This window comes from Myripristis murdjan, chromosome 15 (genome assembly GCF_902150065.1).
Source record: "Myripristis murdjan chromosome 15, fMyrMur1.1, whole genome shotgun sequence".
Taxonomy (NCBI): Eukaryota; Metazoa; Chordata; class Actinopteri; order Holocentriformes; family Holocentridae; genus Myripristis; species Myripristis murdjan.
In genome coordinates, this window is record NC_043994.1 from 31,225,230 (window position 1) to 31,249,067 (window position 23,838).

General features: G+C 42.5%; 2 protein-coding genes across 2 annotated transcripts in view; one reads left to right on the forward strand and one right to left on the reverse strand.

Annotated features, from left to right (window-relative positions):
• Nucleotides 1–813: 813 nt before the first annotated feature.
• Nucleotides 814–15,557, reverse strand: LOC115373054 (sulfotransferase 6B1-like). Its single transcript, XM_030071290.1, has 7 exons — nt 15,197–15,557; nt 12,132–12,244; nt 6,113–6,202; nt 5,692–5,815; nt 4,464–4,558; nt 2,087–2,243; nt 814–1,561 (listed from the first exon to the last, which is right to left on the reverse strand). The coding sequence occupies exons 1-7, from the start codon at nt 15,402–15,404 to the stop codon at nt 1,434–1,436; spliced, it is 915 nt and encodes a 304-aa protein (XP_029927150.1). The 5' UTR covers nt 15,405–15,557; the 3' UTR covers nt 814–1,433.
• A 3,699-nt stretch (nt 15,558–19,256) lies between these two features.
• slc30a6 (solute carrier family 30 member 6) overlaps nt 19,257–23,838 on the forward strand; it is a 78,286-nt gene continuing 73,704 nt past the window's right edge. Inside the window, exons 1-3 of the mRNA XM_030071255.1 lie at nt 19,257–19,443; nt 20,466–20,512; nt 22,834–22,920. Of these exons, the coding sequence (XP_029927115.1) occupies nt 19,257–19,443; nt 20,466–20,512; nt 22,834–22,920 (321 nt within the window). The remainder of the gene's footprint in view (nt 19,444–20,465; nt 20,513–22,833; nt 22,921–23,838) is intronic.

Genomic DNA, 23,838 nt, shown 5'->3' on the forward strand with positions numbered 1-23,838 from the left:
GGCTCCTCATTGATTTTAACAGACGATATCACATCACATTGCTTCTCTCCTCTGGCTCCCTGTTTGATTTGGAATTGATTTAAGATTTTACTGATCACATCAAGTTTATTATAATATTATTATTGTTATTATGTTGTGATTCAAGTGGTTGCTTGCTTAGCTAAATCTGGATGAAAAGCTCACATTTCTGCTGTTTGTTTTTTGACCTGAAGTTATTGTTTGTCACGTGGTCAGGAAACTGTTGAAACCTTCTAACATACTGAAGTAATCTGGGAAATAACATCAGTTCCACAGCATCTCAGTTATCATGTATTGCGTGTGTTTTGCTGTTGTAGCTCCACTTTGTGATCAACACTGATGAAATGGTGTATTTTTACATTTTGCCAGTAAAGCTCAAAGCAGGACTTTTGCTATTTTGTGCAGCAACAAACCAGTTTCTTCTCTTGAAACAGATGTTTTTTTTTTTAGGACAGACCAGAGACAAACAGCTTTTACTGTAGCTGCTGACTAACCTGTTATATATCAAAACAAACATTAGATTTCTGCTTGGTCTTTTATAGTTGTTGTTTTTTCTTTTAAGATTTGACTACACACAAGGTTTTGGGAAAACGTCTTTAAATAAAACAACAGAATTTCTGTATTTCCAAGCTGAGTATTTGGTCTGATCAGTGCCTGTAATGATGAGTTATATTGGAATCACATTGTCACCCTGCCAATGGCCAGTCAAATGCAACTTAAATGTGGCTGTAGCCACTTGGTGAGGAAAATGAGTCTCATTTGGAGCTGGTTTCACATTTTAACATTAATTTGTCTTGCAAAAAAAAAAAAGTGAATCCACCAGTCATTGTTGGAAAAAATGTTTCCACTCTTCGGTTTTATTGCGCCAATAAATTCCTCCATCTGTCTCTGGAGATATGTTGTTATACAGGTGTATGTCCCAAAACAGTGTTATATACCAGCACACCACTTGATGGCGCTGTAGGTCAAGCTTTGCACCCTTCTCGTCTTCTCCTCTGATGCTCTGTGACAGATTCACAGAAAAGAACAGATTACAGTCTCCGTCTGCCTCCAGCCCCAGCAGCTGCACAACACGACACAACAGCATTCAATATGAATACAGGTCGCTGCCAGTATGAAGGGAATTCCTCTGCTGAAGGGTTTACCTCACGAGGCGGAGGAGGCACCTCCACCTCCTGTCTGGAAACCAAACCTGCAAGACTGAATCTGAAAACAAACATGGGACGTCCTGCAGCCTAACAGCCGTACTTTGGAGGCAAATACTAATTTAAGCTGGCTAGCAGGGATCATTTAAAGGCACTAAGTGAATTTCATGGCCCATGCAAAGTCGATTTCATCAGAATCACTTGATAAACCTGAATATCATAAGGGCATCAGGGCTTGGATGTGTGAAAGCTGTGCGTCCTCCCTGCGTCCTACTGGCAGTGCTGCTGGTAGTGGAGTCGGGCTCCCAGCCTGGTTCCTGCCAGCTGTTTGCTGAAGGCTCGGTCCATCTCCTGGCTCTGCTCTGCTGTGAAGTGGTTCTTCCAGTCGCCCACCTCACCTGCACACCAACAGCAACATCAGCTCGCTTTTTAATCCCTCATTTCCCCTCAGATTTCCCCTCAGCTAGCCTCAGAGTTACATCATGACAATTTTACACACACATTTCTTCACACTCTTTATGTTAAAATCCAAAATACCAGTGGAAAAATGTGGATATCTTGTGTGTCACATTAGACACTTATTTTTGAGACAGTCTTTCTTGATACCTTGATGAAGTTCATGAAGCTCAGTTTTGAGAACTCTTGCATGTAGTTTTCATCAGTACTTAATATATTTATTTCTATCCACTCAAGTCACACAGATTTTTGGTTTAATTTCATCAATTCACAGCTTCAGCAGGAGCTGCAGTGAGGCACAGGACGAGCAGATACAAAATACCGATGAGATGCTGTAGAACATAAAATAAAAAATAAACTGAGCTTGTGAAATTTAAGGGGAAATCAAAGTGAAAGGGGCTAAAAAAAAAATGAAGAAAATGAGGATTCCCAAGTTTAAGAAAACAGCCCACACTTGCTGAACCCACCTTTCCTGAAGACTACATCTCCCAGACGGCCATGGGAGCTGGCGGAGGTCTTCTTCATGGCTTTGAAGGTGCTGTCCTCTGAGATCTTCTGGATCTGAGGGTCCGTCAGGCTGAAGCCCAAGAAGCTGGAGATCTGACGCACGCCCTCGCTCAGGTCCTGGGACACAGACAGGAGGCCATTTAAAGCTGCAAGCCACTTCATTAAAACAGAATGTCATTAAACAGAATTTAAAGTGCTTGTTTTGACAGAGCAAATCGTATTAGTGTATGTGAGGCTGTGCCAGACCATCTATTTGTCTTTAAAACCCCTGCAGCCTCAACCACGAGTCACTGTTCTCAGTGCTGGCGCCCCCCTCTGGCCAGAACCCAGACACACTGCCATCAGATGCTGTATGACCCAGACAATTGCACGAGTCACCCCGATCCGAGTCCCAAGCGAGTCTCAAGTCATTCCTGTTGTGGGCAAGCAAGTCGAGTTGAGTCACAAGGTTATGTCGAGTCAAGTCGAGTCGAGTAACAAGTTTGTCAAGTCAAGTCAAGTCATAAGTTATGTCAAGTCGAGTCAGCCACAGGCTGTCAGGTCAAGTCGAGTCACAGGTTATTTGATTTCATTTGTCCATTACAACATTACAGGTCTGATCATTTAGATCATTTAGATTTAGATTAGATCTTATTGATTTGGTTAGTTTTGTTAAAAAGCATTTTGAGCTGTTACTGAATTACATGCCTGTCTAGTTATGCAACACATTAGTACTTGTATTATATTGTGTCATTTGACAACAAATTAATATAGATATTGATAATTAAAATGGCTGTAAGACTGATAAAAATGGCTAGGACCACCTTTTGTAGCCCAGAGGAGATATGATGCTCAAACACTCAGTATGTAGTGTTAGAGTATGTTTATAAGTTGTAGAACATAATAAATTATCTTGCAGGAGTAGATGTTTACCAGTAAGCGTGAGTCAAATAATTTAACAATATGTTAAATTATTATTTGTTTTAAAAATGTAAATTACCTATCAAACAGACCTAACAATTCAACTACCAATGAATGAGCCGTAGTATGCATGTGATAACATAGATAAGAAAAAAAAAAAAAAAAAAACTATCCAAAGTGATACCTCTTTTTTGAATAGACAATCTATGTCAGTGCGCTGCTGTAGCTGGAAATTTTCCCTGCGTTCCAAATCGCATACTTATACTTTTTACTTTTAGTATGTACTGCAGCTGCCCTTACAAAGTATGTAGTTTAGTATGTATTGGGACATACTAATTATTCTTTTCCCTACTAAATAGTATGGTAGTATGAGTATTGGAACGCAGGGTCTCTTTGCCTTTTGGACTCGTACGGTGCCGGTGCAGGTGTTGTAATGTTTTTTCCTGGTGGTGCAGGTGCAGGTGAAACGACTTAATTTTTTTAACCTTGCTGACGCCTGATTATGTCTTATGAAAAGTTGCGATGTTTGAAAGTGATGGAAGACGAGGGCTTGCTGTTGCCATGGTGGATATAATTTATACAGTCACAGTGGCTACATCAGCGATCGCAACAGTGGTGAGTGACACAGCTTGTGCTACGCATCCATATAGAATCCCCACACACATGCACACGCACACACATGCACACTGAGCGTTTCTGCGTTTCTGTTTTCCATCAGATTGGAAGTTTTTATAAGCAAACTGGATTACTTTGGAAACTAAAGAACTGCCTGCAGTTTCCATGATTCCAAATAACAGCAGCGCGGCTGTGTCTCTGGCTCCTCCACTGATCATCAGAGTGCGTGCGCTGTGCGTACATGCATGCAGTGCCTCTCTGCTACATGCGGAAAAAACTAAAGGGAGTAGGCTGTCTCCAATCAATCAGTCAATGGTCTGAACCTGCACTGCTCTATACTAATATGATATTCACGTTGAAAAAAAAGACAAACTTATGCTACAAGTTGTCCGAGCCAGCCTGTCTCAAGTCGAGTCGAGTCAGGAGTCATTGTCTGCGAGTCAGAGTCAAGTCAAGTCTTTTACCCTCAAGTCCGAGTCGAGTCGCAAGTCGTCAAATTTGTGACTCGAGTTGACTCGAGTCGAGTCACTATGACTCGAGTCCAATTGTCTGGTATGACCACACAGCTGGGGACACCAAAGAACTCACCAAAATCAAAAAGCTGTGTAAATCTGAAAATGTGACTGCGGTGTAGTGTGATTTTCCTCCAGTGTGACGCTAAATTTGTGTTTGGACTAAACCTTACAAGCTGTGTGTGTTTATTTGACATCTCATATTAATTGCATCATTACCTAAGGAAAGCCACTTCATTATAACTCACGACTAAGTTACTAAAACAGAATAAATAATAATAATAATAAAATAAAGGAGTGTGTGAGCCACCTGTTTGAGCTCCTCGTAGGTGACGATCAAGACGCTGGGGTCGTCGATCTTCTTATCCCAGGCCAGAGCGTGATCAAAGTACGAGCCCCAGGGAACTGCAGACACACACACACACACACACACACACACACACACACAAACGGATCAGGACAGGAAATATGGAGCTACAATTACGGTGGTACTGAGCAGCATTTTGTACTTGTACTATTTTTCAAAGTCAGTAACTGTCCGTCTTCCAGTGGTGGAAAGAGGAACTACAAACTGCTCCTCAGGTAGAAGTACTGTTCCTCTGCTGGTATGTGACTGCAGTAGAAGTAGAAGTACTGTTCCTCTGCTGGTATGTGACTGCAGTACAAGTAGAAGTACTGTTCCTCTGCTGGTATGTGACTGCAGTACAAGTAGAAGTACTGTTCCTCTGCTGGTATGTGACTGCAGTACAAGTAGAAGTACTGTTCCTCTGCTGGTATCTGACTGCAGTAGAAGTAGAAGTACTGTTCCTCTGCTGGTATGTGACTGCAGTACAAGTAGAAGTACTGTTCCTCTGCTGGTATGTGACTGCAGTAGAAGTAGAAGTACTGTTCCTCTGCTGGTATGTGACTGCAGTACAAGTAGAAGTAGTGCAGTAAAAATCTGCTGCAGTAAAAAGTAAAAGTGTCTCATTTAAAATGTCCTGGGAATAAACATTTTGGAAAACAACTTTTCCTTTTCGATCCAACATCTGTTTTCCAAACGAGGTGCTGGTGGTTTTCACAGTTCACAGCTTTTCTGGACAGGCTGGTGGGATCGGCCACTTGCTAGCAATTAAATTGGTGTTTTGGAGCCTTTCTGGTTCCAATTGTGCATTTTTTTAATCACTATTCTTCTTCTTCTTCCTCCTCTTCTTCTTATTTATATTGCCATGAAGCAGTTCTTGCCAAACTGGCTGAAGAGAACAAGAGAATCATGCTCCACCATAGTGAAGCATCATATTTACTGTATTTACTGTATTCATGAGTTAACTGGCACATGAGTGCCACCTTGGACTCAGAGTTACCTGCTGGAAACCAGGAAACGCCTGCGCCTTCCAATTGGGATTTGTAAAGGTTTGTAATTTTGATCACAAAATAATGGGATTTAAACGGTATAAAAGCCTTTGCAGCAGGGTTTTTAAACGTTTTGTTTGTTTGTTTGTTTGTTTGTTTGTTTGTTTGTTTGTTTGTTTGTTTGTTTGTTTGTTCTCGGTGCTCACCGTCTCCTGTCAGGAACTGAGGGTAGAAAGTTTCCCAGGACTGCGACGGCAGCACCGGGTTGCCGTTGCAGAAATGAAAGTAGGAGACCGCAGTGTCTTTAGGGTTCCTGAAGACCACCACCATCTGGACGCACACACACACACACACACACACACACACACACACATTTTTTAAGAATAAATTCTAGACTCTCAGTTTCATGAGTTGTCCATCCAAATGACATTATTGTCATTTTGTAAAGACAGGATTTTTAAAAACTTTACATGACAGCGAGCAAATGCCTCTGCTGTGGTTCAGAAATAAATCTTATTCCAATCAATCACATCGTACTGAGTTTTTATTAAACTATGGAGCCTGAATCATAATGTGAGACGTGTGTGATGTCCCAGTGCTTTGAAATGCCCCTTTAATGTCACCGACCTTGGTTTTCTTGGTGTAGAAGGAGGTGGGGATGTTGTCGGGGTGCAGGTGAAGCCCCAGAAGCCTCGGGGAGGGGACTTGGTCCAGGACCTGGAGGGGGAGGGGATAATCTGAGTGGAATACTAAGTGAGTTTTGCTCAGTGTTTTACTGTCTTACTGACTTTAAAGGCCAGCAAGTCCACTGGAAACTGATTTTCCTTAAAGCCTCCGGCAAATACAACATCACTTTTTTGACTATAACATTAATTTGTTTACATTTTTTTTTTTTTGCAATATCTAAACACCACAAATACACAGGATAACAGCAGATGCATCTTAAGACTCAATGCACTTCTGCATGAATATACACTATATTACCAAAAGTATTCGCTCACCCATTCAAATGATCAGAATCAGGTGTCCTAATCACTTGGCCTGGCCACAGGTGTATAAAATCAAGCACTCAGGCATGCAGACTGTGAAACACGACATTTGTGAAAGAATGGGCCGCTCTCAGGAGCTCAGTGAATTCCAACGAGGAACTGTCATAGGATGCCACCTGTGCAACAAATCCAGTCGTGAAATTTCCTCGCTCCTAAATATTCCACAGTCAACTGTCAGCTCTATTATAACAAAATGGAAGCGTTTGGGAACAACAGCAACTCAGCCACAAAGTGGTAGGCCACGTAAAGTGACGGAGAGGGGTCAGCGGATGCTGAAGCGCATAGTGCAAAGAGGTCGCCGACTTTCTGCACAGTCAATTGCTACAGAGCTACAAACTTCATGTGACCTTCAGATTAGCCCAAGTACAGTACGCAGAGAGCTTCATGGAATGGGTTTCCATGGCCGAGCAGCTGCAGCCAAGCCACACATCACCAAGTGCAATGCAAAGCGTCGGATGCAATGGTGTAAAGCACGCCGCCACTGGCCTCTAGAGCAGTGGAGACGCGTTCTCTGGAGTGATGAATCACGCTTTTCCATCTGGCAATCTGATGGACGAGTCTGGGTTTGGAGGTTGCCAGGAGAACGGTACATTTCAGACTGCATTGTGCCGACTGTGAAATTTGGTGGAGGAGGAATTATGGTGTGGGGTTGTTTTTCAGGAGCTGGGCTTGGCCCCTTAGTTCCAGTGAAATAAACTTTGAATGCTTCAGGATACCAAAACATTTTGGACAATTCCATGCTCCCAACCTTGTGGGAACAGTTTGGAGCGGGCCCCTTCCTCTTCCAACATGATTGTGCACCAGTGCACAAAGCAAGGTCCATAAAGACATGGATGACAGAGTCTGGTGTGGATGAACTTGACTAGCCTGCACAGAGTCCTGACCTGAACCCGATAGAACACCTTTGGGATGAATTAGAGCGGAGACTGAGAGCCAGGCCTTCTCGACCAACATCAGTGTGTGACCTCACCAATGCGCTTTTGGAAGAATGGTCAAAAATTCCTATAAACACTCTCCTCAACCTTGTGGACAGTCTTCCCAGAAGAGTTGAAGCTGTAATAGCTGCAAAAGGTGGACCGACATCATATTGAACTCTATGGGTTAGGAATGGGATGGCACTTCAGTTCATAGTATGAGTAAAGGCAGGTGAGCGAATACTTTTGGTAATATAGTGTACACTATATTACCAAAAGTATTCGCTCACCCATTCAAATGATCAGAATCAGGTGTCCTAATCACTTGGCCTGGCCACAGGTGTATAAAATCAAGCACTCAGGCATGCAGACTGTGAAACAAGACATTTGTGAAAGAATGGGCCGCTCTCAGGAGCTCAGTGAATTCCAGCGTGGAACTGTCATAGGATGCCACCTGTGCAACAAATCCAGTCGTGAAATTTCCTCGCTCCTAAATATTCCAGGCCTTCTCGACCAACATCAGTGTGTGACCTCACCAATGCGCTTTTGGAAGAACGGTCAAAAATTCCTATAAACACTCTCCTCAACCTTGTGGACAGTCTTCCCAGAAGAGTTGAAGCTGTAATAGCTGCAAAAGGTGGACCGACATCATATTGAACTCTATGGGTTAGGAATGGGATGGCACTTCAGTTCATAGTATGAGTAAAGGCAGGTGAGCGAATACTTTTGGTAATATAGTGTAGTAATATAAGGATAACCCTAAAGATTTGTAGCTGTGAGATTTTTGTGTAACCTGACAGAGAGCTGAGGGTTTGAACTAAGGCAGTTTAGTGAAGGTTCACCCTGAAATCCAGCAGGAAATGATTTGGTAAGACATGAACAGTTTCCCTTTAGAAAAGACCACTTCTCCTTTATCCCTCCTTTATTTTCCGTCATTGCAAAAGCACATGTACATACACATGCCCTGTTAGAGGCTGGTAGTGTCTCGGTAACCTGCTCACCTAAAAAAAAAAAAAAAAAACGTAGGTTTGACGTCTTTCAGGGAGTTTTAGCTCGGTAAATAAATGGTGTCTTCCTCTCAGTCACATTAGAAAAGGCAGAAATCGTGTGAATTATGTGGAACTGGGACTTTCACCAGATCTGAATTCTAGGGACTTTAGGCTTTTAGTTTAGGCTTTAGTCTCCACACTTTGATGAGGTGAGACGACGACGCTGCCTGATTTTCATTTCAATTTCTTTCCTCACAAAAACACAAAGCTCCAACCTCCGTGCATGACCCTGCACAAATTCAAAACCTTCAAATCTGTGCTCTGCAAAACAATTTTTGTAATTTCTGTTAAATCTCAATATCAAAAAATGAGATGTTGATAATGTGTGCTGACAGTGTGAGATCCTGGGAGCCTCGACCACAGGACAACACACAGCTGCTGATTGTAAAAACTTTATGTGCTACACACACACACACACACACACACACACACACACACACACTCGGCCATGTGTTGTTAATTAAACAGTTGCCCAGTGGAAGGGGCCCTGCGGTGCTTCAGATCCGGAGGTTGAGGGAATCCCCAGGAAACAGAAAAGAGCTGCTTTTCAGTCGGTTTGTTTTATTAACAGGTTTCTGAAAATGGACTATTTTATGTACAGATCACACATCTCTGTCTCCTGGAATCCTCTCCCTGTTGTTCTGGACAGTAAAACCTGCTGACCCCCCCACGGCCCCCCAGTTTGATCCTGAAGCCTCAGAAGCAGCAGAGCAGCGTGGAGATGAGGGTTTCTCAGGGGGTTTCATGGAGCCTAATATTATATATAGGCTATATATAATATAATAACTAATATGAGACCTGGACAGGAGAGCAAAAAGGTTGTTTTCATGAGGTTTCTGGAGCTGATCTTATTCTTATCCAGATCTTATTTTGAAACTGTTTCTGCAGGTAAACTGTTATCAAAATATACCACCAGGTGTTAGCTGGTAGCTGCTTCAGGTAAGTGGAGATACTTCAGTTAGCCATTTCAGCTGGAATTTGCCAGATGAAATTTCTGACCACAAAACATGAATCATAGCAGATCAGCATAGCAGGATGGTTGGAGTTCTGGCCATTTTACACGCATTACTGTCATTGCAAAGAACTGTGGCCGCTGCACCGGGCTAACCACATTTGGTGCAATAGTGGAAAAGCAGCTATTGGGACAGACGTGGAAACTCCCACTATAACTGCTGCACCTGTGCTGTTTGAGCGGCGACAGGACAGAGACTCAGCTAGAGAGCAAAGCTCACAGGACGCAGCCTGCTGGGTTCATCTGTCATCCCTGCTACTGGTCCCAGAGGATCAGGAGTCTGTCCTGCAGCTGCACAAAGCCTAAAGGCACGACGCTAATGTTAGCCACATGCTAACTTTTTAAAGAAACTCAAACCTATCTTGGCCTTTCTCTACAGAAATAAATCATGTCTAAATCAATGTTCTAGAAAACAGTTGGTGCAAGCCACATTTTTATCGGTGCTAGATTACAGAGATATTATCCAAAACCTCTGGACTCAGTTTATCACTCAGCCATTAGATTGATAACTGGTAATGAGTTCAGTGCACGCTTTGTGAACATGTTTGTCCGGGCGTCATTGAAAAAGAGGGCCTGCTCTCAGTTGACCCTCCCTGAATAAATAAAGGAATGAATGAATGAATGATAAGTTAAAATGTGCAACCTCATTTATCAAATATGAGCCAGTTAGAAAACAAACAATGACAACCACAGCCCTTTTCCAAACTCTGTGCCAACTTGGCTCAGCGGCAACAGGTTCTCCCTTCTTTCCCATGTTTGCTGTTCTGACCTCCGACCTCTCAGGGCTCCAGACGCTCCACACTGTATGCAAACAAAAACCATGGAAACTGTTGATCGTTATGTGGTCACGAACCCTAACTAGCTAACAAATAACACTGGTGACAAATTTTTACAACAATTTATGTGCAGAAAGGGGTTTCAGTTGTCTGATATCATGTAGATCTATTTTAATGATCTGAGCTGTTGCTCTGCAGAGCTGCTGCAGCTCTTCCAGGCTCCAAGTCTCTGCTGCTGTCTGAACACTGGACTAAAGGCTGTTTGCTCCAGGCTCCTGGCTCTAAAGGCTTGGATTGAGTCTCCTCATTAATCCTGGCTGTGTTTTGGGCGTAACATGCAGTGAACCAATCAGAGGCCGTCTCCCGTCCCCTCTAACAGCCAGGTGTGTCCCACCTTGGTGGGCTGCTGTTCTAATGGAGGATTCTCCAGGTAAGAAGGAAGGAGACGGAGTGAAAGCTCCTGAGCAGATCAGGACTCCATCTGAGCTCCCTGAGGTGAAGCAGCGTCCCTGTGTGTGGGACAAGCAGAGCGGACGCTCACCGGCGCCCCCTATGGAGGCCACCATCACTGTCTTGATGATGAGCTTCTCCAGTCAAAAACACATTTCCAGCGTCTGTAAACTAACTCTGGGAGTGACTGTTTCCAGCAGCCAGACGTGTTCATCACTGCTGCTGCTGTTTATTGTAACTGCAACATGTTTTCTGAATGCTGCGTGTTTCTGTGTTGTGTTGTCATATAAATTTGCAGCTCATTTTCTAAATGTTGTACACGTGTTGTCACATTGTTGAGGACGTTTCCTTACTTTGCATGTGTTTGGTTCGGTTGCAGTGCGCTGAGCTCTCAGGGCCACCGTAGTTTAGTCTTTGATTGTTACTCATAACAACTCTGACGACCTGTGTGTTTGGTTTTTACCTTTGTCCACAGTTTTAAAACTTCTATAGATTTCATCAGTTAAAACTTGGCTAAAATAATTGAGATGACTAAAATGTGACTAAAACTAACATGCATGTTACGACTAAGACAAAATCAAGATCAGCTGCCAGATTCACACTGCACGCCGATGTTGCTTCTCGTGACATCGGATGTGGAAATGCACCTTTAACCTGCTGCTCTCATGACTCACAGTGCATTACAGTATTACAATATGACAGTATTACAGTATTACAGAGTATTATATGACATGTGATGCAGGTTAATACAAAACAGCAGGTTTTTACAGGACTGGGCTCAGTGACGGTGACTTGACAAAAACATGCTGAGACACACACACACACACACACACACACACACACACACACACACACACACACGATATCTCTACTCTTTGTTCACAATCTTAATCTCCTATCTTCACCAGAATGATATTTACACGCACACACACCCACTCACACACACACTGGAAAAACACACCTGCCCTTAAACCCAGTCAGCAGGTCATGCATCAGTCACACTCCAACACACACACACACACACACACACACACACACACATCAGAATAAAGCTCTTTAATAAATGATACATAAGGAAATCATAAATATTGAATAGATTATAATCCATACTGTTGGAAAGTTGTTGGTTATAAATATATTATCAGTAAAATATGCTTATCAGGATGGTCCAGTGGTTCAGTTCCTGTGGGTAGCATTTCCTGTTAGCTTAGCATAAAGACTTGAAGTCTATGGGAGTCATTAGCCTGGCTTGTTAGACGTGTAACCACTGGACGTGCAGAGGAGAAAACAGCTTGCAATGAGCTTGTATTCCTAGGATGTAGTTTAGTTGTGTGGGAACATAATTTAGAGGACAGGGTGGCACACACACACACACACACACACCTCCTGCAGGTACCTGTAACATGTCCGGTCCAAAGAACTCCAGCAGCGGAGACTTCAAGGTTTGAGGCTGCTTTCCCATTCCTGCCGCCATGATCTTCGTCAGCACCCCGTCCACCCAGTTAAAACCTGCACACACACACACACACACACATCACTTGCAGATGACAGAGTGGACAGCCAGTCCTAAAGATCGTATTTGTGAAACATCTTTTTTTGTTTTTTTGGTGAACCCACTTTCCCTTCAGACTGACTGCTGATGCATCTACTTCTACTTCACTTTGGGATTTACTACATTTTTCTTTTTTAAATATCAACAACACAGTGAGAGATTCTCCAGCCGCCTACAAGAAACAGTGAGAGGAGACGTGCACAGGTTTAATGTGTGGTTTTATGTGGTGTTGTCTGCTCTGCTGAGGAAAGTTGTGTCGGCCCATCAGATGAGATCTCATCAGATCACCATGAGCACATCCTGTCTGCTCCATCCTAACAGGCCAAACAGGCATTTAGTCTCATCTTCAGCGTGCAAATCTGGCTTTCAAAATTCAAAAATGAATGTGCCAGCAGGATGAGGTGGTCAGGCGGTTTCAGGAGGTGGAGATGTGTTGAGGCTGCACAGCGAAGCGGATCAGCTCATCAGCGACTGACTGATGAACTGATGAAAAACAAAAAGAGGATCACACGCCACGTCTTTCGGCCTCTCGCCGGGTGGTTTGCTCAGGTCCCGGGGCAGGATTCCTCCGGTGCAGCGGACGACAGCACAGATGAAGCAGACTGATGTCATTTTTCTCATTACGTGACGCCGCCGAGCTGTCACCTCAACTCAGCTTTATTTACACAGCACCTGTCAGTCAAACACGCAGCGCAAAGTGCCTCACTGCAAGACTAAAAATCAAAAAAAAGGACAACAATAAAATGATGCTAGACTAATATTTAGGCTACAACAATAAAAAGTATTTTAAAAAAAACAACAACTATGAAAACAAATAAATAAAATGAAATAAAATAAACACAAGGAGAAAAATAAATAGGACAACCAACAATTAAACTGAGAAACTAAGGCTGTAACGTTACTCCAAAATAAAAGCCATGTTGCGATATCCAGTGTGTTCTGCAGTTTGGAAATCTGATCTGAATCGCATTTCAAACTGCAAATTAATTTGGCTTAAATTTGATTCGCAAAAACGCATTTCAGTTGTTGCAGGTGTCTTTTTTTTTTTCCAACCTGTCTCCAGTCGGGATCAAGATTATTATAGTTTTGCATTTGTCGTCCGTTTTATTTTGGTTTTCAATTTCACTTTAGTTTGAATTAAATGCTAGTTTCCTTTAGTTTTTATTTCTGAAAAAGTTTGGTGTACTTGAGTTTTTGATAGTGTGTTAGCTTTAGTCCTCCTTTTGTAACACGGGGTATTTTTCGGGGTGGTTTCACATCGCACAGATGGACAAGCAAAAAGCCTCGTTTTCATTTGTAGCCTAGTTAGCCTACTTTTTTAAGGAATACATCTTTTGTGGAAATAGATTGTTTGTTAATTGATAAGCTGTTTTGTGACACAGATTTATCTATTTTAGATTTATTTATTCCCTTCAGGTTAAAGTTATCCAATGTTACCCAATGTGGCCACCATATCTAATCGCGTGCAGGGCCACCGTCCCGTCCCGCTGCGGACCCGAGGGGGTGTGTCGCTTTAAGACTAAAACATCCCCGTCAGTCAAGTCGAGCAAGTTCTTAACAAGTTTGATCAAAAGGGAAAGTCAGAAGCTCAGCTCGCAGACTGAAGTTACACGTCAGATCAGCGATGCTGGATCCACATCAGACATTTTGGATAACTGACTCACTTGGCTTGTGTTTAGGATTGTGTGAATAAGCGCAATGCAAATAGAGTTTATTATTCTAATCATTTTTATTAGTAGTAGTAGTATTATAGCCATATCTCCTGCAGGGGGGCATCAGTGAAGCTGTTTGATGCTAAATGATGCCAAAGGAAGTGAAAAATGAGTCCAGTTTTCTCAGACACTTTTACATTTCACTCTTAAATTCAGCTCAACGTTTTGCATGTGAAAAAGATTTCCCACGAGTTTGTATCGACGCTAATATTTAATCTGTGGACAGAAAGGAGGAATCTGCAGCATCTCAGTTGGTGGGATTTCGTCTGATGACTCTCAGCCACTGCAGCTTCAATTTAAAAACCACATGACTCTTTTATGACTCGGAGCTACAACGACTTGACTGCCGTGGACGTTTGTACGGGCCGGGCGGGCTCCTGCGTCCAGCACTCTCTTTTTTAGCAGCAGCGAGCAGATGTTTGTGGCGAGCGCTGGTCACAGTGTGCACAGCAGCATGCAACCTCCAAGGAAAAGAAGAAGGATAAAGAAGCCGGAGGAGGCGGTGCAGAGGCACTTTACAAAGGGAAGTCTTACCGGAGCAATAAAGACGTCTTCATTGCGGCAAATAATAAAAAAAAAAAGACTCTTTGATTTCTTGTTTATCCTACATGCATGCAGTTTCTCCTCATGCATTCAGTTTTGCGATTTTGCAGTTTGCAATGAAACCAAATAAATCACTTGATTATGAAGCAGAGACAAAAGAGAAAACACTATTTTTAAAAAAAGCATTTTTTTTATCGACTTAAAAATTCTAAGATGAGCAGATTGTCACCGGCTATAGGCAAAATGTTCCATAATTTCTCCCCTGCAGCTACTAGAAAATAACAGTAAGACACAATGGATTGCTCACACCTCTGAGGCTTACTTGATCCCTTTTTAACAACAATTTAAAACTTAATCTGGAGTTTTTATCATCATTGCTGCAGGTTTTATTTGCACGTTTCCATGTTAGGCATTAACTTGTGCTCTTTGACTTCCGCTGAGGTCAAATGAGCCTGAGCTCCAGCATCCCAGCCAACAGTGAGGAGGTCAGAGGTCAGAGGTCACAGCAGCTTTGCTACAGATGCAGTTATGCCTGTGAGCCCAGAGGGACTTAAAACTTTCACCTCTGTCATCCCCAGAGCTGTTATTCCAATTCTTCTGACGGTGAAAGCTGCGTCATCATGAGGAGTTTGTGACTGTGTCCCGGTCACTCACCACATTTGGGATAAGCCACCAGCAGGATGTCGTCCTCTCTGGCCTCCACGCTCTCCAGAGCCTTCAGGTTCTCCTCGGGACACATGATGCGGGGGTACAGCACTCCCTTATACCTGTACAGCTTATCCTCGTCCTTCACCTCCTGCGCCGCCTGCGCCTTGGACCTTATCGCGGTCAAGAACGTGTTTCTAGCCGAGTTGCCGTCCATCTTGATGGGTGAAGAACCTGCTCAGAGACGAAAGCCTCAAGTTTCCTCTGATGCAAAAGTAAAACAACAACAACAAGAAAACAAACAGCAGATCAGTGAGACAGACACTGAGCTGACTGCTGAGCTGCGAGCGAGAGACACCGAGAGAGAGAGAGAGAGAGAGAGAGAGAGAGGTGGGAAAAGGGAAAAAAGGCGTGTGTGTATGCGTGTGTTATAGTAGTTGTAATACCAACAGGGGGAGGAACCAGAACCCTCCCACTTAAGATTCATGCACACACACACACACACACACACAAAGGAAAGCACTTGCACACTGATTTATGAGCTCAAGCAAGGTTTCCTGATTTGTTTGTGGAAGTGTGTGTGTTTAGGGTTTAGGTTCATGCACTTTATTTAACAGAACAAAATATAGTTCAGCTGGTGAATCTCTGAAGGAAAGACTTTATTTTGAAATTTCTGGCAAATTCTGTTCACATTTTCCACGAGACGACACAGGAAACAGTGGAAATGCCCACAGCCGACAGTCAGGCTACATCAGATTTTGCCATTTGGTTTTTATGTCTGGAGTGTGCATATTCAAAGATATCCTTCAGTCTCATCTTCACTGTTCAAATCCTGTTTTTTTGATCAAATAAGATACTAATCTGCCAGTGGGATGAGAGACTGTAATCCCACCTGTTTCTGACGCTGATCAACTTGTGACCAGAACTTTTCTTGAATCAAATGTCATTTTCTCAATATTTATCTATCTGATTTATTTTTTTCTGCCTTGTTTTTCTACATATTTAAACTACTTGCCTTAAAAATCAATGAAACAAGTGAAACTGCATTGGAAATAAGCAGGATTATCTCATCCCACCGGCAGATTTTTTTCACCCATTTGAAAAAAAAAAAAAAAATAAGATTTGAGACTAAATGACTTGTTAAAATTGAGATTTTTGCCATTTGCTTAAAAAGTTGTAGTGTCTGGGGACAGATTTCCACCATTTTCCATTTTGAAACTGCATAAAAAGTGGCTTGATGGAAACACGCCTGCAGTAATCTACTTTATCACAATTTTAACTTTTACTTTTCTGAATAAATCTACAGACACACCATCATAAGTTTTTCAGCTGCTTCATTTGCATGTACACACAGCTCTGCAGCGCTCAGGCCGGTGACGGAGGCAGATTTTTGCCTCGTTCATCATAAAGAGAAAAAAAAACCAGCAGCTCTGTGGTGTAATGAGCAGCACTGAGGCTCAGTAATGTTCATGTTGCACAGAGTCATTTACCTAAAACTTAGCAGATGTTGAAAAGGGAAAGGATCTCAAGGCTGGAGGCCATATGGAGAGGATAGGGTTACACACACACACACACACACACACACACACACACTCATGAGCTCTCGTTCTCTTGCTCTCCCCGTCCTCACTCACTCTCTTCTTATGTCTCTCACCCTTTCCCTGTCTCACGAGCATTTTCCTTTTTACTCCATCTTTCTCTATTCTCCTCCTCTCCCACTCTCTCTCTCTCTCTCTCTCTCACTCTCTCTCTCTGTCTCTCTGGGCGTCGCTCGTCCAGCCCGGGGCCTCACCACTGTGCCACTTGACAAGCTCGTTTTTTGTTTTGTGTTTTTACTTTTCCATCCTCTGGACCTTCAGCTAGAAGTGATCTTACCCTGCAGACTCTGGCGTGAAAAGATATTTTGGTTTGTGTTAATTATGAAATTGCCTTGATGTTGTACTTAAACTCCAGAGGCAGTGGATTCAAAGAGGTGAGACTCTGGTTTTACCGTCAGGTTTAAATCGGGTCTACACTGTGACTGAGTGAGTTAGATTCCAGGTAAAGGCAGGGTGAGCAGGGTTTGTTGTTGTGGTTTATAAACAAAACAAATCTGGCTCCTCCTCCCTCCAGAAGCTAACCGCCAGCAGCGAGTTTTCCTTTCATAGGATGGTGACAAAATGAATATTACATCATTCCATCGTCGTCGTAGGAAAAAAACTTCCTGTCCAACAGGAAACAGGCCAGCGTGGCGTCGCTCTTCATCCTCCTCTCCCTCAGTGCTCACCAGCAGGTGAAAGCTCAACCCCAGGTTCACTCTTGTTGTGGAACGAAATTTGATTTTTGTCGCTCTCCATTGGCTGTCGTGGTATCGATCTACCACCATGCTGCGCTGTGATTGGCTGGGAGCTCCACACCCACAGGCCAAAGGCCAACGCCCAGAAGAGTCCTGAGCACAGCAAAACAAGAAAATCCAGGCTGAGGGCAGACACACACCAACACACACACACACACCAACACACACTGCTAGTGGCTCACAGTCATAATGCAGAGGATTATTTTTGTTTTTTTAAGAAAATCCTGCTCACTCTGACTTTAGATTAAGCTATCCGGCTGAGGACCTCCTGGAAGCCCTTCAGGGTCCCCTGGTGGTCCCTGGACCCCACCTTTAAAACCACTGTAATACAACGTGTCCATCCATCACCATAGAAATGAGCAAACAGGTGATGGATTTATGCTCAATCCAGTTTCCTAAATCTGCAGCTGCAGTTCCACATTTTGAGCAGCAGATGGCAGCAGAGATCCCAGGAAATAACCACCGGAGCCACACGACTTTTATCATGATGTTTACGCATTCTTTTAATTCTGGAGATTTGATCCAATATCTAAGTATTGTCCCAGCAGCCACTATGATTCCAGCCGTGATGACTGAGAATCCTCCACTTGATATGTTTTTTATTTGGGTTTTGTTCCCTCATAGACATAATCTTGGAGATAGCCAGGGACAGTGGTAATTTCTTTCCCAGCCAATTACTCAAATATTCCAAAATCTTCCTCCAGAAAGGTTGAAAAATTGGACATTCCTCTCAAGATTATATTTTCTTATCACGTCAGAGTATGACATAAACACACCCTCATCATATAAATCAGCAATAGTACATATCCCATTGAGCTAAACTACTTTTTGACAAACGCTTAGCTTTAAAAAGTCTGACGACCCCGACTTCACATTTTCAGATTTTATTTTAGATTTGTTTAAGGAGAAAAAAACCATCTTGGCGGTGCGTGATGTGTGAAAGCTGTGCGTCCTCCCTGCGTCCTACTGGCAGTGCTGCTGGTAGTGGAGTCGGGCTCCCAGCCTGGTTCCTGCCAGCTGTTTGCTGAAGGCTCGGTCCATCTCCTGGCTCTGCTCTGCTGTGAAGTGGTTCCTCCAGTCGCCCACCTCACCTGCACACCAACAGCAACATCAGCTCGCTTTTTAATCCCTCATTTCCCCTCAAATTTCCCCTTAGCTAGCCTCAGAGTTACAGGAACATTTTATTTCCATACATCATGAAAATTTCATCATATTTCTGCTCCCTCTCTATGTTAAACCCAACCCCTCCAACTCAGTTTGCAGACATTATGCAACTCCATTTGCATGTATTTTTCCTTTAATTATCCCAGTATTTTCTATGTTTATTTCTATGCAGTCAAGACACAGAGATTGGTTTAATTTCATGTAATTCATAATTGCCTTTACTGAGTATTTCACTCAATAAAGGCAATAGCTTTAGCAGGAGCTTCACTGAGGCATGGGGAAACAAAATACCAATGTGATTTTGCAGAGTTGGACTTGAGGTTTATTTAAGGGAAAAACAAGGTGAACGGGGTTGGAAAATGATTTGATGCTATATAAATTAAATTGATTTGAATTAAATAAACCAAAAAATAAAATAAGATAAAAAAAAACTGACCGGTGAAATAGGTTTGGACTGAGGTGTTTTTCATTCCAGACCACAGAGGGCGCTAACACCTGGATTAGATGTATGTGAACTGCAGGAAAGCGCGAGGGAAAGAAGAAGAAGAAGAAGTAGGCAGGAAGTCCAAAATGGCGATGGACGGGCTGATGTCCACGTCTTCTTCGGGTCTGGCTTACCACAATGTCGGGGATTTTTACCCGAGGAAGTTCGGGCCGAAGCCGGACGTGGTGCCGTCCGGGGTGACGGAGAGGAAGGTGGGCCCGCTGGATAAACCTGACATGGTGTCGGTGGATGTCATCAGCATCACGGACTCAGGTTTGTTATGCTAACGAGCTAACGGCTAACGGCTAACTGCTACACAGGCGGCTCCGGCTAACGCTAACGTGTCAGTTAGCTTAGCTTAGCTTAGCTTAGCTTAGCTTGGCTGTCGCTGAGTCTCCATTCATTCCTCTCTCGGTTTAACACTGTCACTAAGGTTGTTTGTGAAAGCCACATTAACTCAGATTAATAAGATTCTTATTTTGACTGTTTGAATCTTATTTTGTTGATGTCGGCTAGCTGCTGCCGGCTAACCAGGCTAACTGTTAGCCTTCGATCAGCTGACCGAGCCTCTGAGCCCAAAACATCAACCGTGTTTTTGTATTTTGAGTCAGTTTGAACCCATTCAGTGTGTAACGTCTTTAAACACACGATTAACATCATTTTCTGCTTCATATTTCATGACTTTTCTAAACTGAATGGGGACAAGCGGCTAAACACGAAGTTAACATGATGATGTGTTTCTGAACTTATTTTGAGCGTTTGCTTCTTTCCGCTCAGTCTCGGTCAGATTTACAAACGATATAAGAAATATCAACATTTCACACGCATTGTGTCAGTTGTTTTGGACACTGAGGAACTCCAACATGACATTTATAATCTTCAAGAAGCTTCCCTCTGCTTTAGAGCCCTCAGCAAACATACACACACCTGTACCAACAAAACCTCACCTGTAACATAACTGCATCTGTAGTAGTTGCAAGAACCTCTAATGAGTAATGTGGCATTTTCGATTTTAAACATTTTGCAATATACCGAGTGTCATGAATATCAGGATATGTTTTGATTTATTGCCTTTGTCACCTGCAGTAATCATCCTGTTGCTCTCCTGCTCCATTACACCTTCCCTCGTGAGCAGGAGCCCCAGATAGTTGAGCTCCTCCGCTTGAGGCAGTAAAAAAACCAAACTGTTAACATGAAACCCTTCTCACAGGACAAACTGTAGTTTCCTGCACACGGAGGCTGTCAGTATGTTATTGTGATGCCATGTTGAGAGTGATGTCTGGTTTCCTCCACAGACGTGCCCCTGCACAGGAAGAAGCATGAGCACGACACCTACGTCTTGGTAAGTGTGTGCCATTTTTTTCTTCTTCTGTTTTGATAAAACTTCCTCCTCTGGGTTGGCGGCTGGGATCCAGCCAAGCAGTCTGTCAAGACATTGCACTGATGGCTGTGGTGACACTGCCATCTAGAGGCACAGGTGACTCACAGGTGGACTGCGCAGTTTTGACAAACATTTTACATTGGCAAAGCCCCTATTTTACATGCATTTTTAAAAATGTAATAAATCAAAAAACATCATGTTTGAACACTGTAAAAATCAATCAAAAGCCTAGAAGATGCCTTTGTCAATCATAAATAAAATTGCCTCCCCTGCTATTATTAACAACAACAGTGAACTGGTACATGTCAGTGCCCCGGGCCCCATTTTTCCCCTGAGGATAGACTGTTTCTACAAACAATATAATATATTTTTATATAAACTGTAGGATTTTTTACACCTCTCTGAGTTTAATATCTCATAATTACATAGTACAACTTTAAATATCTTGATACCTCTACTCTCCGTCTCATGCTACTACTTGGCCCAATCATTCAGTGTCAAAGGGTCTCCTCTTCATTTCTGTGCAGACGACACACAGATTTATCTTCCACTGAGAGCCGGTGACCCAAACAGCCTAACTGCTGCTGCTGCTGGAGACTGTCTCAGTGATTTCACCTGAGGGATGGCACAAAATTATCTTCACCTCAAAAACACAAAATCAGAAATCATATGCGTCGTATCAGTCTCGCTGAGAGTGGCCTTGGTCTCTTGTCTGCTAATGTGAAGTACAAGGAGAGTCTAATTCTCCTCAGGCAGTGAGAAGTGTTTGGTTTTCTCTACATTTTTTTGACCTGCACCATTTTGATTGCGTGTTCTTTACGCATTTTCTATTAAGCCTGTTGCCAGACATTTGCGACCAAGAGTCACTCTCTCGCCTCCAGCTGGTTCAGAAAGCAGCAGCTCGGCTTCTCATTGATTTTAACAGACGACATCACATCACATTTCTTCTCTCCTCTGGCTCCCTGTTTGATTTGGAATTGATTTAAGATTTTACTGATCACATCAAGTTTATTATAATATTATTATTGTTATTATGTTGTGATTCAAGTGGTTGCTTGCTTAGCTAAATCTGGATGAAAAGCTCACATTTCTGCTGTTTGTTTTTTGACCTGAAGTTACTGTTTGTCACGTGGTCAGGACACTGTTGAAACCTTCTAACATACTGAAGTAATCTGGGAAATAACATCAGTTCCACAGCATCTCAGTTATCGTGTATTGCGTGTGTTTTGCTGTTGTAGCTCCACTTTGTGATCAACACTGATGAAATGGTGTATTTTTACATTTTGCCAGTAAAGCTCAAAGCAGGATTTTTTACTATTTTGCACAGCAACAAACCAGTTTCTTCTCTTGAAACAGATGTTTTTTTTTTTTTTTTTTAGGAGAGACCAGAAACAAATAGCATTTACTGTAGCTGCTGACTAACCTGTTATATATCAAAACAAACATTAGATTTCTGTTTGGTCTTTTATAGTTGTTGTTTTTTCTTTTAAGATTTGACTACACACAAGGTTTTGGGAAAACGTCTTTAAATAAAACAACTGAATTTTTGTATTTCCAAGCTGAGTATGTGGTCTGATCAGTGCCTGTAATGATGAGTTATATTAGAATCACAGTGTCACCCCACCAGTGGCCAGGTTGTTTTAAGAATTTCCCAGACTGGGATCAATAAAGTAAATCTATCTATCTATCTATTGTTGTCACTTGGTGAGGAAAATGAGTCTCATTTGGAGCTGGTTTCACATTTTAACATTAGTTTGTCTTGCAAAAAAAAAGTGACTCCACCAGTCACTGTCAGCAAAAATGTTTCCACTCTTCGGTTTTATTGCGCCAATAAATTCCTCCATCTGTCTCTGGAGATATGTTGTTATACAAGTGTATGTCCCAAAACAGTGTTATATACCAGCACACCACTTGATGGCGCTGTAGGTCAAGCTTTGCACCCTTCTCGTCTTCTCCTCTGATGCTCTGTGACACTCAGCAGCCACACACTTTGACCTAATATCCCAAATTTAAATTTTCATTTTGTAATCTTATTAGCTTTCAATCAGTCTAAATTGAATTTGTGACGAAAACACAGAATTATTTTCAGGCCAGAAACAGATTTTCTCTTCACTTTCTCATTTTTCTCTCTAATTACTCATTTAAGCCAGGAACGCATGAGTCTCATAGACACATGTTCATATTTTTTATTTTTGCAGTTCATTATTTCTTTGTCAGAGTGAAATTTGTGCTCTTTTCTGTTGTTCAACATTTTATAGTAATTTGTATTTTTTTCCCCGCAGGGCACCATTCATCCATTCCGGAAAACACACAGATCCATCTTTGGGAAACTCCTGCAAGAATTCAGACTGGTGGCCTCAGATAGACGGGTAAGTGTGTGTGTGTGTGTGTGTGTGTGTGTGTGTGTGTGTGAACTGTAGCTTGTATGAACTGGGGCATCAAAACCTTTTCACTCACTCTGCTCTCGCTCAAAACAGCTCTGACAGATATTTTTCTCGTCTTATAAGATTGATTGATTTCTCGGCTACGATCAGCCAAATCCGCCCGGTCGTCATGATCAAACCACTTCCTGGTTTTGTCTCAGGAAGTCCTGGTGGGAGTATCCTCGCTTTATAATAATCTCATTATGGCCTAATCTGTTTAGATTTTTTTTCTATCTTATACGCAGCGTAGCACCTGAACACCTCCAGTAATCCAGTTTTCCTAGTAGGTCACCGTGTTCCAGTGAAAGCTACAGCAGCGCCACACACTGATCTCTGGTCAGCGCTAGAGGCTCTGTTACAGTCTGTTCTGCTGCTCTACTCTACTCTATTCTGGTCTGTTCCAGAATAGAATGGAGTAGAACGCATCCAGCCTCCAGTTGGAGTCTAGATGACTTTGTTCTGGATAGCAGGGCTGCACCATGAATGAAACTTTATTTTCAGTCATCACTTTGGTTTCCCACGATCATGAATCCCTGAAAATAGACACAGACTGATTTTCATTTAGCAGTGTTGCTCTGGCGGGAATGGACTTTGCTTAGGATATCAAATCAAGCGCTCCTTTTTTTACCTCCTGGCAGTAGAGGGCGCTGCACCTTTCCCTTATACACACTCAGGCCATTGTACATCAGCAGGAGAGAAACTTTAGACCGGGCTGAGTGAAGCGATTAATCACAAGAAGACTGTTCCTTGCAATTTTTCTGGTTTTTTTTTTCTATTTTGGGGGGATAATTTCTCTTATAAAAATCTTCGCTTTTTTAAATGATGTTTTGGTAATTTTTTTTTACTAATTTTCTTTTTTGTTTG